The 10,127-nt window shown below is 44.2% G+C and overlaps 1 protein-coding gene across 2 annotated transcripts in view; it reads right to left on the bottom strand.

Moving 5' to 3' along the window:
* Window positions 1–296: 296 nt before the first annotated feature.
* Window positions 297–10,127, bottom strand: part of EPHA4 (EPH receptor A4) — a 131,337-nt gene continuing 121,506 nt past the window's right edge. The window contains exons 16-18 of one of the 2 annotated variants that reach the window (XR_013931638.1): window positions 9,165–9,320; window positions 8,000–8,877; window positions 297–5,746 (exon numbers count right to left, since the gene is read on the bottom strand). Coding sequence is in view for 1 of the 2 variants with exons in the window: in XM_080409020.1 (XP_080265146.1) it covers window positions 8,763–8,877; window positions 9,165–9,320 (271 nt within the window). In the remaining variant the exon portion in view is untranslated. Of the gene's footprint in view, window positions 8,878–9,164; window positions 9,321–10,127 lie in introns of both variants that reach the window. The other variant, XM_080409020.1, reaches the window with a different exon arrangement.

Genomic DNA, 10,127 nt, shown 5'->3' with positions numbered 1-10,127 from the left:
GGCCAGAGTGTTTAAGGGGCTTTTGGATTTAAGTCTACTGAAAGCTCTCTCTCTGATGCCTGCTCACCTCCCAGATGTTTGTATTTTCAAAGCATATATGACTTGGCCAGCCATCTGCTGCACAGCCTAAATACTGATGCTGTCCCAGAGCCCATGACCTTCCCTCAGCCTCCAAATGAGCAGGAGCTCAGAGAGCATCTCCCAGGATAGGGGACGCCCACTCATCCCCTCACTTGCCAAAGAACCCTCCTGTACCTTTGACCCTGCTCAGCCCAGGTGACAGGAGGCCCAGGTCAGACCACCATGGCTGATAAGGAGGCGGCAAGACAACACCTTTCATGAAAGTCAACATCCCAGTAACACTTCGATTGTGCGAGAAGGACTGGCTGTGAAGGCCACGAGAGGCAGGCAGGAAGAAGGTCCTACACGGGCAGGACCTGCCTCAGGCAGCTCTCACCAAGACTGGCTCAGGGCAGGGTATGCAGCAGGCTCCAAGGCGTGAGAGGCACCAGAGCAGCACAGCAAGTCCCTCAGTAGCTTTCCAACCCCTCCAAGCTCACGTGGCCTCTTGCTGTGACGGTTGGCTTCTCAAAACCCCTCCCCCAGGTGATTATGATGGAGACACTTTGGGAGCTTCATCAGCAAGATACTTAATGCAAGGCTGAAAATCCAGCTGGGAAGCAGGAGTGCATTACGTGAGCTGCTGCACCCCTCGGCTGAGCAGCTCCAAAGCATCATTAGAAGTTGGCAGTAGGCACCCACCTGCACCTGTAATTGCCTAACAGCCCCAGACTGCCCAGCCCTGAGATTTTAGCTGTTGACCTCAGGGAAGACAGGTTACCTTGGTAGAAATGGGAGAAGGGCAGGATTCCTGATGGTGGTTTTGTTCTGCTGACCAGCTCTTTTTTACTTATTTTAAATAAAAAAAATATTAATGCCAAAATGCCTCAGACCATTTAATTCCTGACAACACTTTATAGAACAGAATCATGAGTAAATTCAAGAGCACTATAAAGACAAGGATTTCATTATCTTTTGTTGGTCTGGTTACAGGCTAGTAATCCATGGCAGATTACTGGAATATAATTGCCCTATATATATATATATATATATATATATGTATGTATGTATGTAAAAAAGTAAGTTAGTGTAGCATATTCCTGTGACTACTCTCTCAATCCAGTCACAGAGAATACATTTTACTAAGCTGATTGGAATGGAATGCTTTAGGTTTTAATTTTACTTTTTAAAGAAAATGTCTCCATATTCATGTAACTTTCTCGGAGGCTCCTGTAAACAAAGAATTCTGCTCAGGGCCACTGCCAGAAATAAGATATGTCAGAGGTCTGTAACCCATTCAATAGAGAATCAGTCAATGGCCCAAGGGCACTTCCTTGCGAGGGAAAGGGTAAAATAACTGAGGTCAAGGCCTCAAATGCAGCTCTAGTTTTAACCGTATTGGTGACTTAAAGCATAACATGCTTTTTTTTTTTTCCCCCTTCCCAATTGTCAAAAAACATTTTGTTTCTCCTGACACATCTACAACGGTCCCAATGTCTCCAGATAAACCATGTCTGTTCTCCACGCTGCTCCACGCTCTGCCCATGGGCAGCTATGTACGTTGTCACTGAGATGCAAATATATAAGGCTTTAGAAGTAAATAGGTTTGCTTGCCTCATGCTACTGCATAAATAAATACGTGGAGAGAGTGAGGGGGCAGAGAGAGAACAAATGTCTTTTTGGTAAGGAAATAGTCCAGTAAAACCCATATAACTGGAAGAAAATGAAACCACTGGGGTAAAAAGTTGTGATAGGATGTTTTCTTAGATTGGGGAGCTAAAAGGAAAAAAGAGCAGAGACTCCGAAAGAGAAGGGACAGTCCCCAAATATTCAGTGCTCACTGCACATTTTCAAACAGCTGTTTCTTAAAAAGATGCAAAGGTTTTGCTTTCATTTAACAATAAAACTAAATAATTTGTAAAATTTCTTTATGTGTGTGAAATAGGATCTGTATTTCAAGCCATGATACATTCTCTCTTAATAGACCAACTGGCTGAACAAAGGCATCAGAGACACACCCACTTGGCTGGCTTGCTCTCTCAGGTACAGAAGGACACAATGAACTTGCTTTTAAAATACAATAACCTAGTCCCATCAGCGGGATTTTCTTGGGACCAGCACTGTACGATACGGTTCTGCTGGCATCACTGGAATCTTTCCCAAGAAGAATGTGGTTCAAAATATTTTCCAGAGAGACAAGTCAAAAGCTTAAGAAAATTCCTAGAAAAGCCGCCATCCTTTCTGCCATACCTGTGAACTGTGCACATGTATAATTCAGATAAAGTGCCAGAACACCTGTATGTCCTAAAATAAGCAGCAGCATTGTAAAGTGACGGTTAAGGACACTACACCCTTGGCACTCAGGCTGCGCAGCACACGTCTGTACACGTTACCATTACACAGCAATATCCTTTACACAATATCCACTCTCAGTATCTGGCTTGGAGCCCTCGTCGCAGAAACTGCCCCTCTCCACCTTCTGCTGTTCTGGATGCTCTCACACCTCTGGTTTGCATTTTGCCCCTCCGCTTCTCCCTCCCCTCCCTCCTGCTCCTTTCACTTTCCCCCTCTCTGGCCACTAGTTTCCAACACCAGCCCACCAACCCGCACAGACGTAGCCCACAAGCAGAGCAACAAGTGCAGTAACTCAGCAGGGAGGTCGTGGTTCCCACATCGGAGGCGAAACCCTGGCCCAAAGGAAGCTGTGAAAACTAGGATTTCTGCCAAGGTGACATCTGGCCCCAGGCGAGATCCCAACAGGGGAGGGTGACTATTCCCAGCCGATCCCAGGCGTGCCCATGAAACAACATTATGATCCTGCAGGTTTTTCTCAGGCACAGCGCCCACGGATACTACCTGGTCTCCAATGAAAAATCATTGAGATCATTAACACGGTCAGCCTGACTGCAGCATCCTTCACACACTACAAATATCCAGCACACCACACAATCCCGAACAGTAACAAGAAAAAGTAACTTGCTTTAAGGTACATGTAGGAGTTACACAGTTTAAATGAACTTCAGGAGTGCGTTCCTGCGAAATGTGCTGAAGAGAATTAATTTCTTTGGGGCAAACATCAAGATTATTATTCTGAGTTCTGTATTCATATCTGTTGTGAGTGAATCACTACATTAAAAAAAAATATAATAATTACAAATAGTCCGTTTCAGGTTTGTACAGCAACTACTTTATTATTTTCAAATGCAAATGTTTGCATTGTTTTCTATTTTACAATTTTACAAACTAGGTATAAAAGACCATAAATAAATGACATAAGTTATGTGTACCTAAAATTCATGGAGGGGGAAAAAATTACAAATTAACACAAAATAGAAAAATCTATATATCTAACCCAGAGATCGTTCAAATGCACGAACCAAGAAATGCTGTTAGATTTTTTCAGTATGAACTAAATTATAATATGCCTCATACATTCTAATTTTAACCACAGTCCTTGCATATTCCAACACACTTGCAGTGATACAAAAAAATAAATGCACTCTCTTTTTATTTGTCTGATTAGTATTTCAGAATTTTTTTTTTCTGGTTATGAAAATGTCACATAAAAGAAAAATACTGCTTTTTAAGTCCCATTTACTGGTTACTAACCAGTTTTTTGTATTTTATACATATATATTTTCAATACATAAGATCCATCACAAAATTAGTACAGCAAGAAACCCGGACAAACATCAACCAGTGGTGTGTGAGCAGGACAATTTCTTAACAAGCAGAGCCTTATCAAGCGAGACAGTCCCGGTGGCAACCTCGCCCCCAAGGGAAGCGGTGCCGGGGCACCCACTTTCCTTGCAGCACCCACTTTCCTTGCAGCACCCACTTTCCTTGCAGCACCCACTTTCCTTGCACCCCAGCTCTGCTCAGAGCAGGTGGTGATGGCCCATGGTGGGTGGCGTGGCTGGCACCTCCCGGCGCCCTGACCATGCCTGGCTGCCACCGACAGCGTGGGTGCCCTCGCTGGCCCTTCCACAGACCTGCTGCTCCTCCTGCGCCAGAGCCGGCTGCACCGCGGTTAACGATGAGCGCAGAGGGTCGGTGAGGAGGGCAGAGCGGAGGAAGCAGGAGCAACCTGGGGACACCGCTTCACAGCTCCTGTGGGAGCGACCCCTGTCCCCCAGCAGTTTGCTGGGCTGCACTGGGCACCGCGGCAGACGCCAGCCCCCTGTGGCTAGGAAGCAATCGGGGAGCATCACCTGCCCCACTCTTAATACCCAGTGCGCCCTGGGCTCTAGCGCGCACAGCTCCGCTCAGACTCGCTTACACTAGGTTAACATTGAATTCCCCAAACACAGAAAGCTTCTCTAGGTAGTACCAGCAAGTTGCAGCACTGTTCCTCAGGCCACGGAAGAAAGAGTGCTTTCCACTGCGCTTCACCAGCTCCTCATCACCCGCACGAGGAACAGGACACATTTCACAACTCTCTCGCTAACTACTGTAACCTTACAGGTCTTGTTGCATTTTTGTTCCTTAACTGTGCTGGGAGCAAATGAAGTGTTTCGATTATTACAAGTTTTCACAGCTTGCACACAGAGCAAGGTGCTTCTGTGAACGGAAGAATTGCATATATTTATTCGCATTCAACAAGTCTCTAAAATCCTCTTTTTGCAGGTAAAAAAGGCTACTTAAGAATTCCGTTCAGGGTTACCAGTGGATGGATATGCAGGTGTTGCCTCCATCACCTTGCCATTGAGAAATTGGCCGGTCTTGATCATGAACAGGGTATTAGTACAAATAAATGACACTTAGGAAAATATTTAGCACCCTTACAGATCCTGTAATCCACAACTCCAAAACTAACTTGAAATTGTCCCGTCTCAGGCTGCAGAACTACTCATTAAGGTTAGTGTGGCAGCTAAAAGATACACCTATAAATACAGAAATTTAAACATTTTTTAACGTGTGTGTTCTTGTTACCATTGCAGACACGAGCTACTGGCCTGCTCTCACATGGCAGGGAACTCCTGCGCTTCCAGAGGTGTTTTCGGCACATTCACAGGCGGTTCTACACACGAGGTGACTCACACACAAACACAGGCACACAAGCACACATACGCACCTTTCAGAGGAGATAATAATCCATTATCCATTCAAGGAAAAAAAATATATTCATATCACTGCAATGGCACGTTTTGTGTAAAATGTCACTTCGGCAACGTATATTGGCAGCTCACAGGAACTGGGTTCTTTGCTGCGGCACCGGGCCTGGTGTCCATGGTAGGATGGGTAGTGCTCTGTCATCTGCATTCGTCCAAGATGCAGCAGTGACAGCCAGGGGGATGAGGAGAGAAAATAACAAAATATATAAATAAAACTGAAGGTAGGAAGAGAAAGCAGAAGGGGAGGAAAAAAAAATATCCAGAAGTCTGCAGGGCTTTGACAGTACATTCCTCAAGTGACAACTGGGTGCTGAGTCTTAACGAGTTAGTTATCTCTCAAAGGAGAAAAAAAAATGGAGTGGGTGGCATGGAAAAAAAAAAAAAAAGAAGAGAAAGTAAAAGTCACACTCTCTTCAGGGACTGATGACTGTTCAGCGTGTGTTTTCCAGAATCAGTGCTATGGAAGACGCAACTGTGGATCCAGAAGGCTTCATGTCTAGTCTATGTTCCTCCCTGGTCACTATGATCAATAGGACGGGCTGTGAGGCCATGAAAAGCAAAATCTGATTTCCCTGCACAAAAAGAAAACACAAATATATTCAAAATCTCTTTTGATTCCCACAACAAGAGAGACACCCACAGCTGCCCAACTGCCTCCTCTCCCATTCCCCAGCAGAAGTGCTGCTCCATGCAGCCAGCGCCTCCTTGGCTGGTGCAATCGCTGACTCACAGAACAGGCAAAGACCTGAACTCATCTCTGCCTCCATGAAGAGGGGACACGGCAGCAGGTTCATGGAATTACACCTCTCCCCAGTGAGGGGAGAAGGATTTTGAAAAGGACGCAGGAGAAAGCAGGAAGAGATGCAATTCTTGCCCAAGCGGGCGGCTGAACATCAAAGGCAGGAGGCTGCAGCGCATCGCCGTGCTCCCACCGGCTGCTCCGGCCAGCGAGACAGATACAGCCAGCAGGTCTCAAAGGGTGAGAACCCTCCACCTTCCTTGTCCCTTTCCTTTCCCTCACACTATTTCAAAGCCTTGCTTCCATGACATAGCTTATAAACAGGTATGGGGTTTTTTTTATATATATATATTTATACACACACACACATTTCTGTGCCACCTATTCTTTTATATCACTCTCCTCCAGCTAAAATCACATTCAAACGGATGCCCCCTCACTGGCCATATTTTATCACAGCGAACACAACCATCAATGGCAGTTCTGAAAACCTGGCATCTGAGCTGCCTTCACAGTTTTCACTCTACAGGGACACAGTTTTTCACTTTGTGTGGAAAATATTGGAGTGTTTTGAATTACCATTACTAGACTCCAAGAAAGCAATTTTACAAACAGGCCAGAAAATTGGGTATATTTTGGTTTTGTGCAAAAAGACAACCTCAACAGAATGCAACAGATTTACAGCAAGAGGAAACTTCAAGACTTTCTGCACTTAAGAAGCAAAATAACCTTTGCTGCTGAAAGTACACGAGTGTCAGGTCTTTAAGATGAGTAATCACTTCTTATGTTGCCTGGCAAAATGAATTTAAACATGCTGGTTTAAGTAGTTTTTTTTAAAGAAATCTTAAATTTCTTGAAATGGAAAAGCTTTTACAAGTAATACCGCAAAACAATTTTTACTAAGCTGTCATGACTTGACAGGATCCACATTTAGCATCCCATATTCTGAACAAGTTGTTCTCTGAGAAAGTTGGGGGTGAGGCAGAGTTAAGTGGTTAAAATCAGCAAGTTATTGTTAAAAGTGACAAAAACTGACGTGAGTGACAATACAGTAAGTGTGACTTGTCCAACTGAGTGAGCTCTTTTGGATTTAGAATAAAAGCAATTATTAAAAAAATCTGACATATAAAGCCACTAAATAATTTTCGAATTTGCTGTCAGGTGTGGAGTGGGACCAAAATACTACAGACAAAAAAAACAGTCTTAGCACCACCTTTCTGACATTGTGCCTGGCACAGCTGAAACACGACGTCTGTTCTAGAGGATGTGTCATGAAAACCTTTCTCATACCCAGCACGGCATAAGTGGGCCTGATCCTGTCTCTTTTCTAAGCTCCTCTCATAACTTTGGTCCTCGAAAGGACTTCAAAAGGAATCTAATTTATACGTTCTGTTCAAAAAGAGTAATAAAAGTTTTAATATAAATAAAATTCAAGCCTAAATGTGTTCAGAGCTTTACCAGATAAAAGCTTTGTCCTGTGTGACCTTACTGAGGACAATCACATTCCTGTCGCAGTCCCCTCCACCTAGCAACCCAGGGGATGCTTTCACGCACTCAACTTTCCATCTGTTTCCTAAGAGGAGCTGAAGGGCAGCTCTTCAAGCAGCTCATGCTCCACCTTGTTTGCCGTACTTGCAGAGGGGCACTTAGACCTTAGCCATGCAGCCCACACCTGGCACTCACACCCACAGCTGCCTTGATAATCCAGCCTGCGGGGCTGGTTTCAAAAGTGAATTTGATTCCCACAGCCACTAAGACTGGATCGCCGTGTCCAAAGCTCCTAGCACTGAACCAAGCGCACCCCAAGACACACTCCTACACCTTGTCTGCACACAACATCCTGACAGCAAGACCAGGGTTTGAAACAGTGCAATTTTCAGTCATCAGATAGAGAAAACAATGAGAAACACTCAGCGATTAGTCTGGAAAACCAGCACAGGTTCATACAAACCAGCTGGGAACCCCAAATAATACACACCACAGCACTACTTTTTTTTTTTTTTTTTTCCTCCAACAGCGATGAAATCCTAGCACAGTTTAAGAAATAAAGCACCATGAACGTGTTGGACACTGTACATCCACTGACCTTCTCTCCATGTGGCAAAGAGAATCGCTTCTTGAAAGAAAAGAAGTCTGAAAGCTCCACAGCCATGATTGTCACAGCTGACTACCGGCAAGATGTTCACAAATGTCTTTAAGCGGTAGGCTTCAGCACGGCACAACAACTGCCAATAATCTCCCCAGAAGTCCAGTTTTGCCCAGTAATCCGCAAGGTGGGTCATTTCATGTCTCAAGCCCGTAAATGGGTAGATCACAAATCAGCAGGCACCGATTAGCCAACTGATATTCTCACTGAGGTTTCTGCAAGTTATCAGCGATGCATCAAGTCCACAAAAAATATCCTAGGGCAGATTCTTCATTCCAGTGAAAGATGCACAACGGTGGTTTCACCCACAAATAAAACACTATGGTTGTAATCCTACAGGTCACAGGGAGAAGGAAAGTAATTTTGTTTTTTAAGCACAGTATCTGGCAGCAAACATAGCATCAAAACTTGAATGTGACTTTATATTTATATAGATACATGTATTTTACATATCGTTGATCAACAGAGAAGTATGTTCCAAGAAACAATTTGTTCCAGGTCTGGTTTAAAATGACGGCTTGTCATTTCTGGAGGCCCCCCTCCCAACACACACACTCGGTTTCCGCAATCTGTACATCAAGCAATGCTGCAGATCTTTATTTCGACGGGCGAGGAGACGAAGTAAAAAAAGTGCAGTTCTTCAATTAAAGTGCATGGATGAGGTAAACTAATTTCAAGAGTTTTGAGTTTATTTAGTACTGGCTCAGACGGGAACCATCCTGCCGTGCATCTGTTGCATTTGGGTGCGCATTGCTTGAACATTGCTCAAGATCTTGTTCTGGTGCACAATGGCAGTGATCCCAATCCTTGCCAGGTCACTGTGGAAAGCAAGAGAAGAAGCAGGGGGCTGAGAACCGTGGATCAGATGCCGGTGCAGAGAAAAATATTAAGCGTCAACCACAAGCAACACAGCAAAAGCAAGGCAGATGTACAGAAATGTTTAATTAAATAAGTGAAGGCATTGTGGAGGCATTTTAAAGTTATCCTCCATCCAAATGAAAGGCATTCCATTCCTTTAATGAGTGTAATGATATGCAGCATAAAGCAAAAGAGGATGATTAAATCCAGATTTACCAGTTTTTTTGCTCTATCGCTGAATACTTACTCCTGGTTCATATGCACCACAGCCTCTAGGGTGGTATAGCCGGCAGCTGTGAAGTTATCCTTGTATCGCTCCATTTTAATGGCTTGGAGCCAGTCACCGACAGAAACAACCGCCGAGAACTCGGGGGAGCTGGGATCCAGCAGGGCTGTGCTAGGTCTGGATGCCAAACAGTGAAAGGACAGAGAAATGGTGTCAGCTGCATCATGAATCGCAAACCAAATTATCCCCAACGATTAGGGAAAGTAGGGGCAAGACGTTGTGCCCAGCGAGACTGGTGGCTCTCTGCACAACAACGTAGGTCAATGCAAGAACCTTAACAAAACACAAATAGGCCAATTTTTGCTAAGAATGAATCTGACCTTAGGTTTCCATTTTTGCTTTCAGATCTAATTCGAACCACAATGCTGCTTACAATTTCTACTTCAGATGCAACCAAGTTCATAGAAAATGCTTTTACGTCAAAAAACAAAGAAGATGGCAATGCTGGAAGGCATTCAGCCTACTGGGTCTGTATGTCAGAAGCAGCAATGCACAACTTTGCCAATCCTGCATGTGTCAGACCTCAGCTCCGCAACTATAGAAACACTGCTGAAGTATGTGCAAAGGAACTGGGAGCTCACAGCCTGCCAGACTGGTTTGGAGAGCAAAACTCAGGGTGGGTTCAGAAAAATCCCATTTCTAGCCAGGTTCACAGGCATGCTCAGTACATTCAATCAAACTCAGGACAGCAGGGAGTTAATCCCCTCTTTAATCAATCCATTCCTGACCAGTGCGTGTGCCAGGAGTGGCAGGAATCATGCAAGCTTTGATCTTTGTTTCCACGGTGGAATGTGCTTCTCATTTTCCCTTGCACAGATTTGTGAATAATTATTTTTACAAAATTTCCTTCTCTTATTAATCTCTCATTCATTATTTCATGTATACTGTAAATCACAGTTTCATTAAACCATTATAAATTACTAT

The sequence above is a fragment of the Falco punctatus genome (genome assembly GCF_963210335.1).
Source record: "Falco punctatus genome assembly, chromosome: 13".
Taxonomy (NCBI): Eukaryota; Metazoa; Chordata; class Aves; order Falconiformes; family Falconidae; genus Falco; species Falco punctatus.
The sequence above is the reverse complement of the archived record's forward strand: the minus strand, read 5'-3'. Positions and strand labels throughout refer to the sequence as shown.